This window comes from Ostrinia furnacalis, unplaced genomic scaffold (genome assembly GCF_004193835.3).
Source record: "Ostrinia furnacalis isolate ACB-3 unplaced genomic scaffold, ASM419383v2 OfSCF0710, whole genome shotgun sequence".
NCBI classification, from domain to species: domain Eukaryota; kingdom Metazoa; phylum Arthropoda; class Insecta; order Lepidoptera; family Crambidae; genus Ostrinia; species Ostrinia furnacalis.
Genome location: NW_021130949.1, coordinates 1,601,601 through 1,627,597, shown reverse-complemented (window position 1 = coordinate 1,627,597; position 25,997 = coordinate 1,601,601). Strand labels below are relative to the sequence as shown.

Sequence of the window (25,997 nt, the reverse complement as noted above, 5' to 3'; positions counted from 1 at the left end):
GAGTGTAAAAAGCATCATTAACGATCGCCTTAAAAAGGCAAACGGGAGCAATCATTAAAATCGCAAAATATTATAAAAAGAAAATAAAAACAACGAAGTGTCTCGTTACGCGAGTTTCCGTTGCTACGAAAGTGAACACAATGATGTCAGTGTAGCGATAAAAACTCGAGTAAAAAATGCTCTGAATGAGTAGGTGCACTTCGTACACGCAAGATACGGTTTAATCGAAGCCAAGAATAAGTACATTAAGCGGAAGTTTATCAGCGCCGCTTAAATGGTATTAAATGGCATTGGTATTTAAATTATACCATTACCTAGGTACATTCTTACTACATTAAATTTAATTATAGGTATATTTACGAAGTAATCTAATTTTGAATTTCCGATTGCAATTAGATACGTTGTACTTGGACTTTGAGTATAATATAGGTACTTAATTACCTTATAATAAATAGTTTTGTCCTGTCCTTGTTTTTTACTCCTTATTGTTATGGATTTGTTTCAATATCAAGTTTATACCGTTTATAACAATGTAAAGAATGTGTAAGACCATGACATCTTTATTGGCACAATGACATTTATTAATGCAGACTCTACCAGCGGCAGTGATTAATGAAGAGTACCTACCATATCTTTTTATTAAAAATGCACTTGTATTTTTCATTATAAAGTGTGTCTGTTCTGTGACCCTTAAATTTGCAAATAAGAAGTAAGGCGACACTATCCTAGCGAGGTGATTAATTACCCCTATGCTACATGATTGATCGATCCCGTTTTTGACAATATACTTCACACAAAGGGTACGAAAGCGATACTACTTAATATGTTTGGCTAACGTTTCTTTAGATAACATTTTAAATTGTTATTTGTCATTCGGTATGTAAATGCAAATGCGTGTTTTTATAGCGTGCGAACGTCATCAGTACGCTCGGTTCCGACACAAGAAATTGAGTCGATCTGTTTTTGGAGCACGGCAGCGGTGTTCAGTGAATTGCGAAAAGTCGAATTTGGTTTGTACATACGAGTATGTTGGTCGCACCACGCGTGACGCGGGCGCAGCCGGGCCGGGCCGCGATGCTATCGGTGCAAAGCTCTGCCGCGTCTTTCCATTCTATACATAGCCAGAACGCAAGGGTGTGAAACTAATCGAGTATAGTTTGGATGTGACTTTTTTTACTAAGCTCCTCCAAACTATACACGACCAGTACGCATACGCTGCGTACTGCTCGCGTATACTTTGTAGTGACTTAGGTCAATTATCTTACTCCAAAATATACATCTTCAGTACAATGTATACNCGGTGCACAGCTCTGCCGAAACAAGGGCGGTGCCGCGCGGTAATTACAATCCCACCACGCACACCCGCGCCGACCAAATCTCTGTGTTTACTGTAATTCCTTATATCTCTTAACCGCTTTTTGACACGCGAAATGCATTCGCATTGCGTGTGAATTTAAAATTTTTAGCTATGTTCGATAAGGCTACGAGTAAATTGTATGTGAACGATTGTAGGAGTAGTTAGCAATTTTTTGCAGTTTTATAAAGAAACGTATACGATAATCGTATTAACACATTGTGCTTTTACTTTCTTAGGGAATGGAGCGTGAGAGAATCATGTTAGTAATGAACATGCACCTAGCTAGGGATTCAACACCATGTTTGCAACTCAAAAATGCTCATTAAAACATGCAGTTTGGTGCATTGAAATTATTTTATCATAATGCAGAATGGTTATTGTTTAAAAGCAGCGATATTATCCGATCGGAGCGCGGACTCCCGGGGCGGTCATTGTATTCCTATATGGCGAATGTCAAAAGCGTCGTCTTAATTATCGGGCGCGGCTACACAATGCGGACTCGATTGCGCCGAGATAAGGCTCTATACCTAACCGCTGAATGCGATAGCGGCCGTCCGCCGGACCCGCGGCCCACTTACGGCCTTAATAATAACTTCAAACGTATGTCGCATTGTATCTCTGATTATTCCGATCTAAGCCCATTGAATCGAGATATAACGTGTTTGAATATATTATTCGCTAACAAAAAATAAAGAAAATTCACCTATTGAATATCGAGAGCTTCAGCCGCGATTATAACACAATGTCTATACTTTACATTTAAATGTTTTAATATTGCTTAGGAACTTGTACTAGTAAATGTAATTTAGAGCATAAAATAGGTTTAATAATGCAAAATTGATTTCTGACGAGGTCTCCCATTATCTGAACATGATTAACGAGATTACCGAAAGTGGATTTTCTGGTTTTTCAAGAATATCCAGTGCATTGTAAAAAATAATGCAATTTTATTGTAGAAGATTGTGATTTGTCATGTTGTTTTTCTAAGGAAGTGTCAGGAAACAATAATCGAGGGGATTTCCGATTTCCACGCGACACGCGGGTCCCCACGCGGCGGCTTCTTTGTCTAGAGTAAAGTTTCCCATGAGTTAATAGCCCAGTCAAGTCACGCTATAGTGTATCATTCTATAAGATTCGCTAATTGACTGCATGATACCTATCTATCTAAAGACTTTCCAACGTTTTCGATAACTATGCAAATTATTAAGTTACAGAATTCTCGGCGGTAAATAAACGGTAAACGTTATCTTACCGTACCTAAAGTTAGAATATTAAAGTCGTAACGACTCTACAATGACAACTCTGTCGGTGGATATTAAATTTCTTTAAATTATGTACTGCTAAGAAGATTATTAAAGGATAATACCTACATACTTGTTTATTGTCTTTGTATTGTTTATTGTATGCGTCACAGTCATGATTTTAACTTTTATTGCGAAGGAAAACCGATGAATCGTGAACGTAAAAACAAAAAGAAAGGATAAACAAAAATATGAAAGTGAATACATGACAGTGAACCAGAAATAGTGACCAGGAGCAAGGTAAGCTGACCGCGGTGTTGCGGTTGCAGTTTCCCGGCGAGCGAAGGACGCGCGACAAAACGCGTCGACGCGTCGCACGATGCGACACACGACACACCCGTGGGCGCATGGTCCGGCCAATAAAATTATACGCGTTACATTCAGCTCGTAAATATTGAACAAACATCGATTACATTTCCGCACAGAAGCAATAATTTTGTACGTTTTATTCTTACGGATGCGTCGAGTTATAAATTGAGATGTTCGACGAGAGGCTGCCTCACGACCGTGTTTTACGATTGCCTATTCCTTTAAGGGCAAGTTACTGCTAACAGATAGTACGTTTTGTTCGATTTACTAAGTATATTATGCATTTGGAAGATTTTCTTTCTACGCATTGTGATTCACTAATTACATAGCGATGTGATAACTGTAAATTATTATAAGAAATTTCAATAAAAGCTTATGTATTTGTATACAACCGTATATTCTTATAAATATGTCATCTTTAATATATTTCCACAAATACATGCATAATTTGAACGTTATTGTTTATTCCAAATTTAACACACTTATGTTAATAACTATCGTAAAAACTTACGGCTGTTTATTATACGGACCGGCAATTTTAAAAAAAATGTACTGTAAACGATAAACATCGATTGATAGCTTTCCAAACAATGTAGTAAGTATGCACGTTCGTAAAGCTTGAATGAAATGAAGACTTGTTGAGATAAGTTTTGTATTATGATCATTTTAAGTAGATACTTGTAAGCTATTTTCAAAACAAGTACTCTATTGAGATTTGATCCACCCGCAGTGAAAGGGGGACTATTACGACCAATCTGATAATTGATAAAGCTTATACCTATACTCAATATTTAACTGAACAAACTATGAAGATTTCGAATTCATTTTGCTACCCATTACGATGTAAGGTTTTACCGCGTTGGCTGGTTGAAAATTGATTTTATCGTCCGCAGCTCATCGCGCCGCGTAAGCGCATCGAGGTTTTTATGTCAATCGCCCCGAAGGGTCATAGTGCCAGAAGATTGTAATTATTTACATGGCTACTATGTTACTGATGTTTATTCATGACCCTTAATGCCTGCGTGCGTTCCGTTCAGCTGACCACTACTAAGATAATGACTCTCATCTGAAGACTACGAGTAGAATACAAAATACTATTTAGTGTTTACCCACATTTTAAAATTTCACCGCAAGAAACGTCTGCTACTATAATTATGTAACCGACTATCAACTACTTACCTATTATAAGGTCTGACATTTTGACAGTGATCTAAATTACAGCAGTGGTTAGTAGAAGGAAACACAAAAATAAACGTTTTCTAAATGTAGCAAATACAAAGTATATGATTAATGGATATTATATTACAATGTTACAAGACATCCAAATGGATGCACTTACGTCAGATTAGTTTCACATTAAAGTTGAACTGAAGACACAAGTAATTACTTATTCACGTTTATGTGTTTAAGTAATTAAGCATAAGGACTGTAATTTAAAAAGAATAATTACATACGTACCTATAATTTATACGTATGTAAGCGTACAAATGGTAAATAGAATATATTAATTAATTCCTAATCAATTCGCAGAATAAACCATGGTGACTAATACTTGGCTTGGCCAATAACTTAATTCTTAGGAAACACTTACCTTTACTGTTTGATTCTTGAGGGGTTTGTCCGGGTCGTGTATGTATTCCAAGGTGATGCCGTAGAACTGGCCTTTGTTGATGTACGTGATGCGGTCGTCCTCCCGGCGCTGCGAGCTGCTGCTAGCCGTCTCCAGGTGGTACTTGAACCCGTACGAGGAAAACCTGACACAAACATACAAAACATAAATAACGCATCTTTGTTTGCCATCGAAAATAAACGGCATGACGTGCCGAACACCTTTGCGTGTATTCAAAAGAAAGATAAACATCCAAAATCTTGCGCGTACTGAGTAGCGCAGTAGGAGAGTGGTTCTAAATGACCGTCGGGAAATAAAACGCACATTACAATCTGGTTTCTGAAACATTTAGAAAAAGTGCGATTTCTTCTTTGAGATACTTATCTACGAATACACGTTCTCCACAATAAAGTTTCCATGAAGTAAAGTAATAAAAGTGTGCAAAAAGTGGAAATCTTAATTGCACCGCCAGTAAAGCTTGTCAGCGGTGTCGTTACATAAAGGCGTGGAGATCCAGTTCGTAGTGCGCATTGAAAAAGTGTGTTTTCTCGCAGTTTCCTGCGAGTGGGACCGGCGGAAGGAAAACCCCGCTAAATTAGCGATCGCGTGCCGAAGCTCGTTAGCGACGCAACGGCGGCGCGTGAGCTGCGCGACGCAGCGAGCGGCGTGCGGCGGGCGGCCGGCCTGCGCCCACGCCTGCCTCAGTAACACAAAGAGAAAATGCACTAGGAAGGGCCGATGTCATTATCAGCCGACTCTATTGTACCCCGCTTTAACTTATGTAACACGATAAAAAGCCATAAATCGTTATGAAATATTTTAATCCGCTAATGAAACCTCTGGTGGTATTTAGGTATGCCGGTTTGCGTAGGTACCTCAGACGACGACGCGGCGGTTACACCATTACTTAAGCTTTATTGGAAACAATTTGGTAAACAGGCCCGCTGATGTTTGCGATTTAAACCGAGCTTGTTCAGATAAATGCCGTGTAATGCAAACGTGAGCCGACATTGACGGATCGGCCGCAGCGGCGTTCGGCTATCTGATGCTCTCTAAGTGATTCCAGGCGCAATTTACATTCGCGACGTTGCTCTCTACTGTCATTTCAACTATCCTTTGTTTGCAAAGATGATCTATCCCGATATTTTCATTGTGCAAGCTTTCCTTAATTTCTTACAATGAGCAATGCGATCCTAGATTACATCCACTTACGTAAATTTGCAGATTATGCTATGAATAAAAAATGCTGACTCATAACAATAAGAAATACATGTGTCAAACCTCCTAAAAATTCATTTCAGAGATAAATGGGTATTGATTTTTAACAAAATAGTCTCACGTTTTCAACGTACAGATCAAGAACACAATTCTTTCTTATTCAGAAATAAATAACACATTGTTTTCGAATGAGCTTCATTACAAATTTCAGCGACGACGCAGCCGAAAAAAGGCACTTCCTGCGTGAAGACGAGGGCCTTTCATGAATAAATCAATCGACGAGGCGAGGAAATTGATGTGTGTGCAAAAAGTCTCTGGACGCAGCGACAACAAAGTGCTCGCGGTAAAAACGCAGCGCGATAAGAGTCCGGCCAACCGCGAGCACGCCGCCGCGCCCGCCCCAAATTAGATGCGCATAAATCCGGCTTTGTTTAACTTTAACGTAACTACGCACAAAAACAGACATTACACACCATCATAGTCAAATATAGAACGCGACAATGCACCTGCATCAATAAAAGCGTACATAATATACTACAAGGCGAGTCTATCGATGCGATCATCTCGTCTGATCACAACTCATTGTATTGTAAACAATACGATTTAAATAATATTCGAAGAATATTTTTTCGACATCACTGACTTGCTTATAAGTAGGTACTGAAATCTTTATTTCATAATAAATCAGAATGTAATAAAATTCAAGCAAATTGGTATGTACATAAGTAAAGTAAGTAAGACTACAATGTAGTTTAAAGTAAATGTAGTCACTACATTATCTACATAAAACTTTGGAACAAACGATATTGTATTTTGAAGATACCCAAGCTTTACTGATGAAAGTTAAACAGAAATCTATTTCAAGGAACCCATGTAAAACAGTGACTGGTTGCACAGTTCTTTGGTTTCCTTTTTAAGAAAAAAGGTTCCTCTGCTTAAATAGGTAAGCTATCATTCTTCGAACTTGGACAAGATATTCCTAACATTTATGGGTTCTCGAAAGTGTATATTACAGTAATACTAACTCTAACCGTTCTAAATTCATGGAAATTAAAAGATACTATCTGTTAATACACATGGGATGCTTGATAGTATGTTATGGAGGAGAATACGCAGCACGCCAAGCGGCCGCCGTGGTTAATGAGAACGCTTAGCCAGCGTAATGGCGGCGCGCTGATTGCCGGCTGCGCCCGCGCACCTAGGGCTACCATTTTCCGCAATACACAGATATTCAAGCACGACCATGTATGTATGTATGTATGCAGCTGAATATGTTTACTTGCAACCATCTGTGGTAGCGGATACGAAAAAAAGCAAAACAAATAAAACTCTTGCTTTACCATTACCCGTTACTTAACGCATGTGAATAGCCTGTTAATCCTTTTTCTTTCTTCATGGGAATGCCAACCCTACGCATACGGAGCGGCCAGCACGAAGCGTCACAACCTCATCCTCGCTACACTGTAATTATTCACTGCTACCATCCTAGTAAACGATCGAAGAAAATCTTTCGAGACCACCGGATGGGGGCACTGCATTAGGGGTAAACGCCTCATCACGCGGACGTGAAAAGAATTAAAACATGTTCAAACATAAGACATAAAAGTCATTAGAGAAATTACTAATCTACTTGTAGCATACCACATTAAAATCTACTGAGTTGGTATTGACTGACAGCTAAGTAATTTCTATTTAGACGCCAAAGTGAAGATATACAGGATGGAATATTGTAATACCGGGAAAGTACTCTTAATACTGTAGATAAAAAAGTCTACTCAAAGAAAACATGCCTTTATTTTTGAAAAGAAATAGAACTGCATTCAAAGATTTCCAAAAAATTGCCTACCACACCCGGGAATCGAACCAACTAAAATCTGTTAAAAATTACACCCTGTACTTTTATTGCATCGATCGTTAGGGTTACGTATAAGGATGAAATCTCTCTAACAAACTTGATAAATCAAATGAAAGGAAAACCATGAAATCTTAAATTAACCTATTTACAGAAAATTTTATGGTATGGACGCGAATTTTCGAAAAATTTCGAAATGAAACATTTGTATATTAGTTGTGTAGGCTATGGGCGGTAATTAATAAAATATTTTTATTAATTTTATAATATGGAGGTTTATGTTTTTTTTATCTACCCGCAATTAAAAACAATACAAAATCAAAACCATTATATTTAGCAATCGTTGTAAATATACTTATTATTATTCTGTGATATAAGGCTTAATAAATTGAATGTTAATGTTAATCCAAACATTATTCACACAAAAAAATAAAGAAATACCTAAAACATGTCACTAAAATAACATTATAATTCATGTTAAAATAATAAACAGACTGCGAATGAATATAAAAATCGGCTAGTTTTCGTCCACATGTGAAAAGTTCTGTCGGTGAAAAGTCCATAGTGGAAAACACCTGTCGTCGAAACACACAAATGCGAACCATTCTGCAGGCGAAACGTCCATAGATGAGACATTCTGACGGTGAATCTCTCACAAACGAAATGTCCTATTAGTGATCAGTCCAATGCCAATGGAGAAATGACTGTCGGAAACGGAGAACGCTTGCAGAATCGTTCTTTTTAACCGACTTCAAAAATGGAGAAGGTTCGCATTTTGAGTGTACATATTTTCATTGTGTACTTTTAGATTTGCAGCAACAGCACTATTATCGAATCTTGTATTTGAATATTACGAGTATTAAGAAAACCTATCCAATCCTTGCATCGTTTGTTAATAATAAATTACTTGAGTATCTTAATTTGTGATTCGAAGAATGAGGTCTAATACGTTCTAAGTGGTAAACACATACGCACACATCAGTTGATTAAGTTACTGCCTTTTAAAAGCTCATTCCAGCGTTGAGCAGACAAGTAAATAAAGTGGCTGGTGGACGCATCGAGGGCTTTTTGAGTGCCTAACTGGCTGGTAAGTAATAGTCCAAACATTCGGAGGGAATCGGAATGACTGTAGCAGCCTGCGAGCGCGAAGAACGAGCCCATATCAACATCGATGGTAATTTAAGACGGTAGAGGCGACCGAGCTATTTGGGCCAAATGCAAGCAAGTAATTATCGAGATAATAATGCTAATGCACTTATCATGTCGACGACTGCTTCCGCCGCGTCGCTGGAGTCGTTTCTTTGACGATTTGTTAGCGTTAGTACTACTCGCCCTCTTTATCTTACATTGGACTGGATTGCTTGACGTCCATCTAATGCACACCTTTATTACTTTATGGAAAATATTCAATAAGACTCATTTAATACTTACTACGTTGCTATCCATTAAAGTTTGCGTGGAAGGAAATTATCATCATTTAATAATTACTTAATAAGCTTCGTGCCAAACAGCTGTAACTAAATTCATAAAGTAAAGAAAGACAAGTTTTTTTATTTCAATGAATATGTAAACCTACATTTGCACTACAAAAAAAAACTGAATTCAAACTTTAAGTATGCATTTTAGGTAGGTAACTACTTTTTAAAATATTTTCTTTTATCGGCATAAAAATTGTGACTCATTATTTGCCAATATCTTTATAGCTACTAAGTTGGGTACAAACCAGGAATAACTAATGATCATAAGTTTAAAAATGAGTCATTAACAACTTAATTAAGGTATAAGTAATTACGTCAGTTGCGCAGGTTAATTAGCAATAACGCGATGCATTAATTTGGGAATTGAAAATTATTTCGGCCATAAGAACAAAGAGTAAGTACTAGCATTTATCACAATACCTACATAGTTTAATGTGACAAATATAACATACTAGTGCGAAAAATAACGGTGTGTGTCAAATTTTCACGCCAACAATAGGTGTACGTCTTCACTGGCAAAGCTAATAGATTTTATTAGCTTTAATCAATGAGAGAAATTAAGGAAATGACCACTTTACACACCCTTTTACTGTTGTATTCAACACTCACGAAACACAGTTTAGCACCATTTAGAAAAGTATCCGCTGTACGAGTGTACGTAGTATATCAACATATACGCACACAATCACGTCCAGTTTTGTTCGTAGTGATTTGTCAGAGTCATAAAAGTAAGAGGCTTTAAAATTTATACATATTGTTTAATGTATACGTGTTTACACATTAGCTATTATCTAAATCAGCAGGTAGTAATGTTACCATGAATGAATGAATACGTACCTATATTAAGTAACAGAATAATCTAATCGTAGACTGACTTTAAATTAATTTAAGTAGGTTCATAATACCACTACGAGTCCAACCTCAGTTAACCTGTGTATTTATTAAACGACTCCTTCATATAACTCGCTAAATGGTGCGTTTTAACTTAAAATGCCTTTGCATGTGTGAGTATCCGAAACGTATTTTATTCTTCTTAGAAAGGGCTACAAATGCTACAATACACATGCGGCGAGGTGCAAAGTGGTCGGTCAATAGTTGCCTGGCTTGTCCAGTAATGTCCAGCCTACACGTACACAAATCGCATCGGAGCCTACTCTTGTTAACACTAAAATTGTTTTGTTGTTTACCATGTTAACTTTAATTGACACCATTACTTACATTGTTTTATATTCTTTTAATATTATCTGTTTAGCGATGCGCATCAAAATAAAGTTTTTACCACGGAAACAAACTAATAAATGGCTAACAGTTGGACAAAAAATAAGCGCCAAATTATGCAAATTACCCATGATTTGTAGTATACGAGATTTTTCCGCGTGTTATTATTATTTAAAATGATTAAACGCTTCTGTGATATTATTGTTTATGATATCAGCTACCTCGTATATTATGTAACATATAAAAGAGAAGCCACTTTTTGTTAGTAAAGAGTACGACATAATATTTTATTAAAAATCACGATCAATAAAAGTGTTGCCTACTACATATTAGGTGCCTAACAAATGACTTGTCTGAGCTTAACACAAACCTTTCAATGTAACAAAAAAATAATATGATCAATCTGTTATTGAACAGTCACGCATTAAATGGCTCAGTTTCCGAGTAAAAAACGAAGTGATGTAGAACTACGTCACACGCACTATTTCCGTAGCGCCCTAGGTGGTTTGGTAATTAGAATATTAATAGTAAGATAAGTCATAAAAGTAAAAGATTTTACTCAGGAAATACGGAAGTACAACGGGAGATTGGAATCACATTGGAAAAAAGCCTACTACGTTCTAAATGAGAAAATAACGAATATATGTTGGCGATAGGTCAATTAAAACAATAAAGTTCATCAAAACACTGAATTTCAGCAGAAACGATAGATCAATTAGGTAACAAATGCATGCGCGTTTTAACGTTAATAATATAGTTAATACTTACAGTTTAGCAATCTGTATCTTGTCAGCGTCGTTCTGCCTGCCGAAGTCGTGCCAGGGCCTGGTCCTGGGCGGCTGGGCGGGCGAGTGGTGCGCCGAGGGCGTGCCCCGCCCGTCCTCTCCCACGGGCTGCTGGCATATTACCGTGTAGTCGAACGACTGCGCGGACAATAAGCAACCTTTACTACTTCATCCCTAATAGTTTGATACACGGTTCTGCAGTTCACGACTTCGAAAGAATGAAACGAGCAGGTAATACTGAGGTTGTGTTGTAGGAGCTGTGAGCCGATTTTAGATGTCATATAAGAATGCATTTCTCGGTTTCTAGGCAAATGTTTTTGTATAGTCTATTTACATTTGATTGAACTAAAATTCGAAGTTAATTCATAAGCACATCAATATTACTAATATTGTTGTGTGTGTGTGCCTGTGTTTAAACTATACAAACATAAATTATTTATTACTATACCTCTGTGTAGTAACTGTGTACAATTCTTAAAAACTCATGAACTGTAGAACTCTACAATATAATAAGAAAAAAATCAGCTCCAAAAAGATGCTATGTAACAGAATTTCAGGTGACTAATGTGGCTATTTGAATGGGTATCATCTACCAAAATATAGATCAATTTTCCAGCTTTTCTGTCCCTTGTACATATTATTGGTATCTTAATAGTCATTTTGAAACTGATATTTGTTTTCATCACCATCATCATCATCATTTCAGCCATATTATAGGACGTCCACTGCTGAATATAGGCCTCCCCCAATGATTTCCATAATGGCCAGGTGGTAGGTAAAATTTGTTTTAAAGCACCAAAACCCAAATAAATTACGTGTGGAATCAAAACAAAAGTAATTCAGACATACCCAGCTAAGCGGAAAAATTGTGCTGTAACTAAATAGTATTCTCAATGATAATCACTTAGCATGACCAAAAGAGAAAAACGTATTTATGTAAGTTAATCATGCTGTATTAGAATGTTAAATGTTAACGATTACTAACTTTGTTATGACTTTTGGAACACTTTGTGCTGTCGAGTTTTATCTTTTCAGTTGTAAATTAGCATTGTGTATTGTTATTAAAATGATATTGAATTTTTATTAACGTCGAATATTATTATCTACATCGTATGTTAAAATTAATTCAATACATAAACTGATGAACTGGAGCCATAATATGATTTAAGTCAATACTAAAGACATTGCTATTTAAATTACATGAATGTTAATCCAGTCAAATCAACATTTTAGTTAGTATATTTTCTCACATAAACGTATAGAAACAATGAAGTAGATAAAAAATAATTACCAACATAAGTAAGCTATGTTTGATATTATACAAACATATTAATTAAATCAGCCTAATAGAATAATGAGGCTTATTATTTCCATGAAAAGTCAAAAATATCTTGCGTCACGTATTTACTGGTGTAATTCTTTATGACACAATTTTCCATAAATTAAGCCTAATTAGAGCTACTTTATTATAATGGTTTCACATTAAAATAACATAGTTATACGTAATCGTTATTAATATCCGCAATTATAAGACTTACAATTACACAAAAATTCCATCTTTTGGTAGGTACCTACTAAAATCAATTTTAACTTGTACAAGTAAATAGCGTGCTGTTTATTTATGCTTTAAAATATTGTTAGCGATTAAATAAACAGTACGACTCAGAAGCAAGTTTAATAGCGCAACGAGACAGCGTCTAGAAATACATTAGTGTCAATTATTTAGATTGACTAGGTACGTCAATGTAACAAAAGGTGAATTTAATAAATGCTAAATCTAGATTATTGTAGGGAATTGCTCGTGATTGCCACACCTCGGCACCACGGCGTCCTTCACGACCACTTAGCTGTGCAGCTCGATTAAAGTCATGACAATTTGTTATTTTAATGCGTAAACACATAAATTGTATGTCAAATGCGGGGTGTAGCGGCTAGATCACTCCGAAGGCCTCGCGTGGCGCTGGCTCTATTGTCTGTTCATCAGCGCAGCTGTAATTAATAGGACTTAGTAATTGTGATGCCTATTCTTCTACCTACTCATAGGTCGATAAATGCAGCCGTTAATATGTAACATTCTAATAAGATTCCAAGCTAAGTATGTATGTCTGATTAACTGAATATGGTTATAGTATAAGATTCTTATTTGACTAGAATAGCACTCACAAGTTAGTGATGCAAGTATGTGTGGAAACAATAAATAAAACTGAGCGCGGGTGGGCTTCAGCAGGAGTGAACATCTCGATCTTGTAGTTATCGAGATAATACAGAATCATGCTGATAAACATTGTTATGTAAAAGGTATTAATGTTCGTATAGTTTGTTCTACGTTTCATCCATACTAAGGTAAATAAATACCTTTCATATGATAGACTGTAAACAAAATAAGTTATGTGGTCCGCAATGTATAGTTTTGTTTTGTATTGTGTGGTGTAGTAATGTGTGTGAGAAGCCCGCCCGCCCGCGCCCAACTCTCGTAGCACCGACCTGCTGAACGGCGGTGTGGTCTCGAGGAGTGACGGCGTCTGCGCCAATTCCGCTGTCCGGTGATGGCAGGTCCACAGTCAAGCCAGCGGCCGCGATAACACTTTTACTATGATAGCGAGGCGCTGCGTATCGCTCCCCAAACGCGGAAGCTGGCACTGACTCCGCTTCCCCATATGGCGGTGCTGCCCTCTGCTGGTAGCCATCACTGACAAAGTAGTCTCTGTAGTAAGATTCGCCGGCGAAGGTGGCAGGTTGGCGAGGGTACTGTTCGCCATAGGGGGTGGGGCTGGGGGTGCCTGGCGGCGCGAACATCTGGGCGGCATACATGGTGGCGTCCGGCAGCAGCGAGCCGGCCGAGGAGGCCCGCGACGGGACCGGCGACGGGGAGGCCGCTTCGCCGGGCTCGCCGACCGCCACCTGCGGACACACGCGTCTGTTACACGCGTTCTCCCAGGACAACTGTCCGCTTCGCAACGTCGACGCGTACATGCCGCGTCGTAACACAGTTCACAGCTTCACGTACACTAGTCGGTTCGCTAATAACACGATCACGTAAATATTGAATTCAATCCCGGTTGTGTATAGTCCTTCGGGGTCGCCTGCGGTGGACACTGGGCGGGCAGCGCTGGCCGGCCGGTGTAGGGCGCGGGCGGGCGCGGCTAGTGCGTCGCGAGCACGGTGCTCGGCGCATCGTACGCTAACCGCGATAAATAATACATGAGTGACCGGTAAGGAAAGTGTGTGAGTGCGTGCGCGCGCGGCGGCGGCGTGCGGACGTGTGACGCACCTTGTGTCGCTGCGGCTTGAGCGCGTGCGGCTCGGGCTCCTCGGCCACCTTGCGGCTGAGGTCCTCGGGCTCGCGCTTCACGAGCCCCGCGTGCAGCAGCCCCGACAGCTCGCTCAGCTCCGCCCCGTGCGCGCCATTGGCCGCCTTCAGCGTTCCGCCGGCCCTGCGGAGGGGAGACAGGCGTGATTGGCGACAATGCGCGCGCGCACCTATTTCTACGCCCGATCTCATCGTGCGCGCGCAAAAGTCGTCACACTATCATTCTCACTCTACCTGCCATGCACTATCATAATATTTTGCCATGGTTGAAAATTATAGCTTTCTTAATAATATATCAACCACGAAGTATTAATTAAACGAAATTGGATCCACGAACGGATGCATAATCAAGAAACTTAAATATCATGATATAATAAATTGGCTTGGGCAGTGATTTTGAAGTAATATTTATTTTAAAAAAATACATTCACCGGTTTAAAAATCTTAACAACATAATCATCGAATTTTTTTTTCATTTAACATATTATTTTATTATATTTTAATAATAAAATTAAAATTTGACTTGTAGGTCAAATTGCGTGCTCTTGTACACATTACGAGTAAGTACTCGTAATGTGTACAGGAGCTTTACGAGCACCAAGCGATAAAAAAAATGTGTGAAAAATACATTACAAATTCACTTAAATCTCTAATAGTTGGGAAAAGTTTTAAAGAAGGTAGATATTACACATTTTATAAAGTTAATATAATTTTAATTTTTATATTAATGTAGCCATTTTTTGGCTTTATTGTGGGATAAGCTTATGAGACACCATATTATGCATTAACATGCGCTCAAAAAGCACAACATATCGATATGATTTGATCACTATAAACAGACATAGATAAAACAGGTCTTTATTGTATATTATCTACCGGGACGTAAAATAAGTAGGTCTTACAGAAATAACTTTTTCTTTACCAAAAGTTCAGATAAAGTTATCAAATTGATAAATGACAGAACAGAAAAAATTGCAATAAAGATAAAGAAAACTCATACTTATTTATTAGCAAACCTTTTGATAGCTGATGTTTGAACTTAAATGGCTTAAGTGTCTACATATAATTATGTTTAATAAAAATGTTAAATTAATCTGTAACCAAAACATCCATATTTTTAGAGTTCCATAATGTCCTCACATCTCTTGTCTCATAAATAAAATTAAATAAATAAATATCCTTGGACATTTTACACTTACAATACTTACACAAAGTAAGCAAAGCTTGTACTATGGGTACTAGACATAGACTACCTACATTTTGTCCCTAAAGACAGTGCCAGGTAGTTTATTTTTATTGGGGGTAATTTTGAATAGGTAGTTATGTATCTTGATAATTTTTCCCATGAAACAGTTACCTACGCAGTGATCTTTGTAATAAATAGAAAGAGTAAGGAGGTAATAACCTGCCTAATATTGAAAACACGATTTATAAACAACAGTTGACAACCATGAATTAGATAGAGATCATGTTACCATGATACATGAATGCATGAAAACAGCACAATGCAATGTGTCATTGAGCTTGATTGAGTACTTATTCCTAAAAGTTTATCAATTCTTCTTTCCTCAACAGAAAGAAGCTCTTGGCCTGAATCTCATCTGATGAAAAGATGATCAGGAAAAGTGGAAGCGAGCTTTACATGGAGTCCTCAACCACAGAGGAATTTAATTTTACTAATATTTTCAGAATTATCAATGTTTATGTTGTTAAACATTTAGGGTCTACAAAGTTAAGAAACTAATCGGACAACTTCATTAAATTAACCCAAACTTGGTCGAGTAGGTAAATTCCGTTTTTTTATAAGAAATACTAATCAGAAACATAGAATTTATAAAATTGAATAGCATGCTATAAAAAGTATGATTTATGAGGCATTCAAAAATTCGTGGGTCCATGCTAAATTACTACAAACCTTATAAAAAGAATATTTGCATTTTGTATCAAAAGGTTTTCAAATGACTTGTAGTTTTACTGTAACGAATGAACTACGAGTCTCTCGTGGCACATGGATACAGTCTTAACGCCAGATTTGTTACATTACAAGAGAATAGAAATCAAAGGAAAATGGTAATGAAGCAAAAAAACTTAACAGATATATTTTTGGTAAATAGCTAAAACGTAAATTATGTAATTTGAATCTTTGTCACAGCCTGTGAACACTCAACTTTACATTTAGTTTAAATCCATTTACTTTCTATTATGTTGTAACTTTAATTAGCTAATAATTACAACCAATTATAACTTCCAGTTCCAGTTATTGTCTTCATAAATTAATATGTTTATTTTCGCAATCAGACGTGTATCAACAAACGTTGCCTAAACACTGTCGGTGGTAGTGAGGGAAGGCGTGTAAGCGAGCACATTAAAGTCGTTTGATTTGTTTGCATGTGAATGCAGCCACCTCCGCAAGCGGCGCGGGGCGCGGCTTTCGTCGGCCGTTGTCAGTGCGCGCCGATTTATGATAATTGAAGACATGTTTCATTGGCGCTCAGATGTTTATTTTAGATAAGCGAGTCGCGCGGCACTATTTCATGCGTCCGAATTGGCCGGACGCGCGACCTCCCGCGAGCTGGACGCACCACCGCGGCACCGTCCGTGTCCGATTGCAATTCTCGCTCTGCTCATTCTTCACGATTTATGCATGCGATTTGTAAGAGAAACACGTCGAGTGTGAAATCGCTCATCCGATAAGATAAAGCTCCACCAAAAATATTTTGGAAGATATCAGAGTTTTTCGTTGATGCGGGACAGCTAGATGATTTGATATGTCGAGTAACGGTTGAATGTTGTGACATCCCGAAGGGATTGGATCGATTACTTTTTGCGCAGCATGCAAATTGAATTCGTGCTAATCCGGGCGCGGCTTGCCGGCGGCGAACAGCGCGGCATCGTTATTCATGTTCGCGCGGCACAATGCCGTGTTTGCTTGTCGCTCATTGTTGGCGCCTACAAAAACGCGAGACAAAGCGCTCGGCGCTGACAGCTGAGAGCGCACTCCGAGCCACCACGCTTGCTAATCGCGCTCGCGGCTACAGCCATCACTGGGCTTCCTACAACTAATATTCTAGAAGACGACATTCTATTAAAAGTAAACATTATTTACTTAAACTACTAAACAATGTCAAAACAGCTTTTTTGTAAAAAGTATGTATGTATTTAAGACTATTTTTAATCGTTTTTATTTAACACTAGCTTTCCGCCCGCGGCTTCGCCCGCGTGGAATTTTGTCTGTCACAGAAAAACAATATCGCGCGCGTATTTGCTCACCGTTTAGACCTACCCTGGACTACGACAAACATTTTAAAACCAAAATCAGCTCAATCGGCCCAGTGCAGCCGTTCTCGAGTTTTAATCAATCAGACTAACGAACATCAATTCATTTTTATTTATATAGATAGATTACGTATACCATAATATCATATACATATGATTAACACAATTTGAACTATATCCCTAATTCAAAAATGTTAGTTTCCCCTTCGTAACCTTCAAAATGTAATAGTTTAGACTAGCGTGTTTTCGAACAATTTTAAAATAAATTGGAATTCATTGATAGAGATTAAAAATAAACTCAGGTAGCTAAAGTTAGTTCCCAAACCTTTAATCTTATATCAGTGTCATGTTGCATGCAGATTACCATAACAGTCGCGCGGTAATAAAGGAGGCGAATGAGCACCTTATCTAACGACTCAGCGCCACATTTTACATGCAAATATACATTTTCTTATCAAAGCGAGATCGGTGAGGCAGTCGGATGCAATTGCTATTATAATTATTTGCAATGTTTACTTAACACCCTTTCACACATGACGAGATCTCGACAATGCGATGCTTAGGGTGCAGCAACCCCCCGCGCTACCTACTTAAGCATTGACGAAATATCTCTTATGAATTACAAAGAACGTCATCGAAATAGCTACATTTGATATTTGATCTATCTGCACGAAGGAAATACTTATTATTTTGCATGCATGTATGATCGCTACGAATTCCTTCATTAAAACGGCAAAGTTTAGAAAGTTTTTGCTATAAATTAATATTTTTTATACGCATTTAAAACCCTAAAAATTAGTAGGTAATCAACGAAATTCAGACACAAAAAAAATTACATGTACCTACATAGCGAAATCTTATAAAATAAATAACTATTATAGAGGTATTTTACTAGTCTATAGAATTGACACTAAAAGCTCTAAAAGCTCTATGTGTGTTCACCTCTGACAATATAGGGAGGTGTATTCCATTTCTAATACTGCTATTTAGATTTTAGGGGGTTTAATATGTTGTACTTTGTAAAGCCTACAGGCAATATCGATTAAAACACTTCTCTACTGCTTTAGTGGGTCTTTGCTAAGGCATATTGAAATGATATGCAAAAACGGTTAACTTCATTATAACTTTGAAAAAGTAGAGCAGTAGTAACTTTGTAGTATTCAAATGTGGACAACCCCTCTATAAATAATATCCACTGCTAAAGCACGGATGATATTATCGCAATCAAATCAAAGGCGACGACAGTTTATCCATCGTTTGACGAATAGATTAGAATCTGTCGGACGATAAAATGAGACGAAGGAGGCGCTTGCAGCGGATGCGGCAACGTAATTCCATTCTATTTGAATATATCATTCGACTAAATGTAGGTTTATTGCTACTTTTCTCACGGAACTAATACATTATCGAAAACTTTAATTGAAAAAGATTTCGCCATTTGTCTATGTCATTAAAATGAACGTTTGATTACGTATACTAACTATATGTAGGTAGGTAAGCAATTAATTTCCCGTTAGTTTTCCTTAAGACCAATTAAGTTAAAACTTTGTGAGTTAGTGCCGGCTAGTAGGTAAGTAATAATATCTGCTAGTCCGTTAATAATAATCCGCATAACCATGCATACAGAATTTCTGTAAAGGGCTCTTTGAATAATATTCGCATGTAAAAAGATGGGCAGTAATGAATGGTCAAGCCCCGATTTCATATTTCCCTACGCGATGACCACGCGGGGACATAACGATGTTACTATCTTTTTATTTATTATCTTTGTAAGAGGGTTGGATGTATTCGAGAGAATTGAATGGCATTAACTGCTGTGTCATTAACAATGCGACGTATCTTCAAGGAAAAACCGGTCCTGGTTCTAAATGGGTCACACGGTTCCAGCTCCCTGGAGCTCTTTGTTGAGCCACCGCCATGCGGTGTGCGCTACCAACGCTTTTTGCCGTTTGCCAACTTTTTTTCATTAATGAAAATCTGTTTAAAATAATTTGAAACATCAAACTTTAGTTATTTTACGTCTTGTTTTCCGTTTGCTAAAATGTAGAACAGGCTATTTATTAAATAAAACCTTTCTTAGTTATAATATTATTTACATGTTTGCCTTATAGATTTTCCGTTTGATTGAATATAATGAACTGATCAATCGAATGGATAATATTGATTTAGCGAGGCACTTGTTCATTAATTATGTATATAGGTGTTTTCTATCTTTACATCGTAATATAACTTGAGTGCGGAGAAACTGATTTCCCGTTAGTGCTGTAAGTGCGAACAGTGACAGGGTCAAGAGGGCGAGGCCCTCCCCGGAGGCATCCCGCGGCGCGTTTCTATGCTAATCTCGGCGTTAGCATTCGACAGCCTCCGACAACTATTAATGATTATTGCTGCTTATACACTGAAGGTATTAACCCGCAATGGCTATAGTCCTAGAGGACGCAAACAGTTACACTATGCCCCCGCACCGAGCTGCGCTCTTACGTAACGCTTTCACGCCTACGACGGATCTTGGAAGGGACCTATAGGCGGAACTAGTTCATTTCTACATCTATCAAGCATTCAATTCAAATAATACGAGCGATTTAGACAACAAATACAGTGCTCCAAACCTGACGATGCACTGGCGTTGAACGATTAGCATACAAACGCATTCGGAGACACAGCGCAGCGATGGGTGCGGGCGACTCGTAGTTCGTTATAATTTTGAATGTATGAATGAGCAATAGCAGCGCGTTGAACCGGCGCGTGGGCCGCGCGCCGACAATGAGACAAGTCCTGGGCGTCCTTGTCAATGTGAGCCGCTTCCAGCCACATCCGTCTATTGTCATTATTTGTATTTATGCACTCCCGTGAGCGGTGACGAGGATGACAGCACGAAACGTCGCGTCGCGCTCCGCATTCCTGGACGCCCGCGACCTCTGGAACAAGAGCACCGGGCCCACGGCTACGTGTGCGGCGCTACGTAGGAGGACTATATGTATTTACCACTTCGCTCGTTATCTAAATAGGTGACGCATAGCGCCCACCCTATGCCACAGTTTCTATTATGAAGACCATTTAGATAGATATGTGTTTGCATCTTAACAAAAAATATTCAAAATGTCACCCATTCATAGAATTAACATTTTCATGGATTTAAACGACTTTTTCCCTTTATATGCAATGTTTATGGAATATAATAAAACTTCCATAAAAGTATAAATGGTTTGTATGGGGTCAAGTTAACATTATGCACTACTTGTATAAGAATGTCAACCGGCGTTTGCTCATTTCTGCGCCGCTATTCAAAGGATGCTGTTAACAACCTCTTTCAAAGAGCGAGCATAATTTGATCGGGGTCGCATTTCTATGGGAATACGGAGACTCCGTTCCTGTCATCCTTTTTATACTAAATTTTATATTAGACACTGGAGTTGAAAAAATCGTGACGAATAATTTGTATTAGGTAGGTACTACGAGTACCTACCTACGCTATGGCATTCAATATTTAGCGGAATTTAGTGATTGAACTTTGACAAAATTTAGAATCTATTGAATATCATCCATTAAAAAAAAATCTAGTGTTTAATACATTTTAACACACTCAAACAAGAGACAAACACAACATGCAATACTTATATTAAATACAAAATAAACAATATAATAAACAATCAATGATTGAATAACAAAAATATGATCATAATATTCAAATTTTTCAAATGGCATATGCGGGCAGGTCCTCGCAGTGCGAGGGGCGCCGCACAGTTGCGAACTCTTATTTCGTTAATCCCGCCATAGGTATTCAAATGAGCACCTATGATTTATTGAGTGGAACATTAACATTTTTATTATTTGTTATTCTTACACCTTTCGCTGGGGCCGGAAGCCACGCGGCGTCTTGTCTCAGTGTACTCGTCCGTGAGACTCAGCCAAACACACCCCGGTTACAATTTAGCACACAAAAAACGCCTTACAAAAAAATTGCATATTATCATAGTTTACATATAAATTTTACGCGAATTCATTCCGTATTCACCGCGCCTCGAAATTCGGCGATTATAATGATAATTGCTCTGATACACGAACGTTCGATTTGATCTACGGCCGTGAGAATCGAACATCGATTTTTCCGCAATATTTACCTTGATTGTTGTCGATGTCTGGAGACTTAACCGTTTTACATATTCGTATAAGTTTCAAATTAAATCAGCTTAACATTCGCCCGTAATTTAATCCGTATATCATTAATTGAGATTACGCTCTACTCTACACGTATCTATAAAAAATATATTTTTGTTTATTAAGTATTCATTTAATCATTAATTTGTGAAAAGATTTACTCAAAAAACTACTCAGCCATTTTTAAATCATGCTAATCAACATCAATCATCAGTTTTTATTAGAAATCAGAAAAATGGAATTGTGAAATTACCTATACTTACCTGAGGTTTTTAAATGACATAATTTAAATTAAAGGTAATTTTGTACTTACAGTTATTATTTATAAATTGCTAAATTAAATCAGAGAACGTACAATGTGTAAAACTATATAAATTAGTTACGTAAACTACAGATTTTTTTTCGTAGCAGTCGTAGTAGTCGTAGTAACGTAGTAGTCTTAGTAACGTAGTCATCTACGATTTTTATACTACGATATTCCCAAATCGTTTTTAACTTGCAAAAACAAACAAAATCTTTCAGTAAATTGTGCTACCTTTCGTAAAGTAGGTATGTACACTGTACATACCTACTTTACATTGTACAGTCACGGAATGAAAAGGTTCGTCAGTTTTCAAATTGATTCCTTCAACGAATCGCGAGCACATATTACCTTTTGAAACTATGTTACAGAATAATCTCGAGTTAGAGAAAATAATCTTTAACTGTTCGTCAGTAAAGTTCAAAATTATTCAGATCAAAGTTGTTTGACGATTTATCTTGTCAAGAAGATTATGATTGATAAACTAAAACCTTATTTTTGGTTCAACCTGCCATTATTATTTCTTTTAAATAAAAAAAACTATTGTCAATTGGTCAATGTCATCATTGCATTGCACTGATGGGATAGAAAAATAAACAAGCAAAACCTTATTCGTTAGCAAACGTCATATTTATTTAAATGTTAGCAGCACTGTTTCTTGCACTGTTATGTTGGCAGGTTTGACTCTGACAGTACCTAGTGCAAGCGAAAACCGACACTAAGGTGACGAACCTTTTCATTCCGCGACTGTACAATATTATCATAAGTGATTCGTCATTATTTGCGTGTTTCAGCGAAGTTATTTTTTTGTGTGAGATTTGAAAACAGTTTAAGTTTGTGTCATAAAGTTTAAAACTTACTGCCACACATCCACCAGCTTGGCATCCTTGTGCAGATTGAGGTGCGAGTCCTGCGCGATCGGCGGCAGGCGGTAGTACTCGAGCGGCTGCCCCGGCTCGTCGGACACGTCCAGCACCGCCGACGTGGCCGCGCTGAGCGGGTGCTCCGCCCCGCTGTAGTACGCCCGCCACTGCTCCCCGCCGACTTCCATCACCTCCTTGCGTCTTCTGTTGACAAAACATCAAACGTCACCACCTTGTACGGAATAATCAAAGCAAATTAATATACATGAGCACCACTACGGCCGTAGTCAATCGTTGCGAATGTTTCAATCGCAAATAGGGTTTAATTGTTTAAGTTTTTGCAGTTGTCCGTTGGAAATGTGGTATTTCGCTCAGTAATGTTTAATTACGGTCAATATGATCCTGAAAAGTTAAAAAATAACTGATATGTCGTAAAATTGCCTCGTACCTTTTAATTACTACTCGAACATACATTATAGTTTAACATAATAAACCGCTTTAATTAAAGAACTTGTTGGACAATCAATACTATTAACTCAGTCATAATCAACTGAATAATTGTTTTAAAATGCTAATATCTTATACACTCATTTGTTTCTATAGCTTAAGCATATCTATGTTTAACTATTCTATAGACTTATTGGTGTCGATCAATTCCGTGACCCCGAATATTATTACCACTCGGAGCCTATCAAGATAAATCCGTGTTAGACAAACAGCTCGAAGCAACGCAAATAGATGCAAGATCATTTTCATTCACTCTATCGAATCAATCGAGTAAACATAACGTAAAATACTGGTATCCCAAGCCTGTAGTTTTACGACTGGGTCGACTACAACTTACGAACCAGTTATTAGGCGTGACCATTTTGGTACGGATACTGACCTTTGATGGTACCGAGCGGTCGTCGGCGCATAATGCGACGCTACGTTTGCTAATTGTTGCGTACACAGTGGCGTGAGTCAGCAGAGCAAGTGGCCGGTTTGAGAGTGAAATGAGGAGGCACCGGCGTGGAACTGGCATAGGCGCGGGGGCGTCTGACCCGCTCTAATTCGGGTGGTTCGCGAGCGCGTGGCCATACGTCACGCCGCCGGGTCGGCCGCCACCGGCAACCTGATGTAGAACAGGTCCAAACCACTCGCAGAACCGGAAGGATACGAGGCAAATCCCTGCTCCCTCGCTAACCAGTTTAGGTCGTCTGACGTCACGCCCAGCGGTATCCGACGATGCAGACAAATAAATAAAAAATGTTGGAAGCACGCGTCGGACGGGTTTGACCGGATCGTAGTTCTACCTGATTCCTGTTCCTGGTGGTGTGTTGATATCTCGGGAGGTCATTATATTTCCATTGTAAAAAGTGCAATAGGCATTAATGGAAGATACAAACATAGTCAGGAATGCTCACGACAGCTGTTTTTAAAATTCACATTTTGGTGATGCTTCTTCTGTCACAAAAATCATAAGAAGTACCAAATTTTATGATACCTCTATTACAATATTTGCAATCTTTCCCTATATGAGTACATTCATGTGACATTGTTTTAATTTGTATGAAATGAGGAAAGAGGCAAGAAAGCATTTTCTTCTCAATATGAAATTTCAGTACGTAAACGATACATATTTGCTACATCCTTGCAAGCTCTATTATGGCGTTGATGGAATCAACTGAATGATGTTATCATTACTTAATCGATGAACTAATGCAATCAGTAGAACATCGTGTTAGTGTCAAGTGAGAACACAAAGTGCGAATTGGATCGAGAACTGGAAAAGCCAGCTTCTGGCATTTAACCAGCCGAAGCGTGAGTCATTTGACGAGTTAACTGGCAGGGGCCGGGCGGCGCGGGTGCACCACGTGAATGAGATTCCGGTAGGTGCGCACGTAAAAATCGTGCAACGAATCTAACAGGTTTACTGGGTCCTTGCGAGGCCACCGGGACTGGTCTAACCTGCCCTGCGCAGCTGAACCTCGAAATTCCGACCGTTTCCTATCACGTTTGGCTCGAGCCGATACTACAAGTAAACATATGATGTGCAAAACATTTTTGTTATTGTGCCAATTTTGGCACAGATTTAGATACATTTCAATTAATCAACTGAATTTCTACCCAAACAGTTCATTTGAATACAGGAAACGTTTTTTGGAACCAAATGAATGACCTAAGTATTTCTAGACTAGACTAATACGATATGCAAGTAGAGCATCGTGATTTACGCAATCAATTGACAAAGCATTTGTTGACTGGCACCTCAATAAATAATTAATTGATTACTCTTTCTTTGCTGTCAATTGTTCGAGGCATTTAAAGTTTCGCAAGTCGCGTACTCCTTGTCTGTTTGTTTGGCGTTGTCTATTGAATGGAGCGATTAGAAAGTAACGCGCACAGCTGTCACGACGCGACGTGACGTATGCTGGAGCGGAACGGATGACTCCGTAAGGGTTGAAGCGCTGCACTACACAAACAAAGCATTCGGCACGGCCATTCAGTACACGACCGTTTCTCAGACAACTTACGTGCACATAAACCCTTGAATAAGTACCACTATAAACCGATGATACCGATAGCGATGAAAGTGAAATTTTTTTTTTCGACATCAGGAGAGAGGCAAAATTGAATAAGTGTTTTACGTCCTCGCAATTAATGTCACGGGTTTGAAATAAATGAAACTTTATCTCGCGAAATGCCAAAATTTACCTTCAAAAGAATTTCAGCCGACATTTTAAGACTTTTGCATTAAGATCAAAAGAATATGATCGGAAATATTCCAGAGTTAAATTGTCTGACATGATGTAATGTCTAAATCGTTGAAAATAAATCTCTCTGTAGGTGATGATACGTTTGGCGCTACTTAGCATGTAACATGATTAGTTTTGAGGTCGATTGATTGTGGGGTCAATTTATTGGAGGTCCAGAGCCGTACACGAGGCGGCGGCGAGTTTCGAAAGGCGTCGCTCGTCCA

The 25,997-nt window shown here is 38.3% G+C and overlaps 1 protein-coding gene across 4 annotated transcripts in view; it reads right to left on the bottom strand.

Annotated features, from left to right (window-relative positions):
- grh (grainy head) overlaps positions 1 to 25,997 on the bottom strand; it is a 97,518-nt gene that overhangs the window by 19,863 nt on the left and 51,658 nt on the right. For 3 of the 4 annotated variants that reach the window (XM_028300247.1, XM_028300246.1, XM_028300248.1), the window contains 5 exons: positions 23,033 to 23,239; positions 14,399 to 14,561; positions 13,612 to 14,028; positions 11,111 to 11,265; positions 4,559 to 4,721 (listed from right to left, as the gene is read on the bottom strand). In XM_028300247.1, coding sequence (XP_028156048.1) covers positions 4,559 to 4,721; positions 11,111 to 11,265; positions 13,612 to 14,028; positions 14,399 to 14,561; positions 23,033 to 23,239 — 1,105 coding nt within the window. The remainder of the gene's footprint in view (positions 1 to 4,558; positions 4,722 to 11,110; positions 11,266 to 13,611; positions 14,029 to 14,398; positions 14,562 to 23,032; positions 23,240 to 25,997) is intronic. The other variant, XM_028300249.1, reaches the window with a different exon arrangement.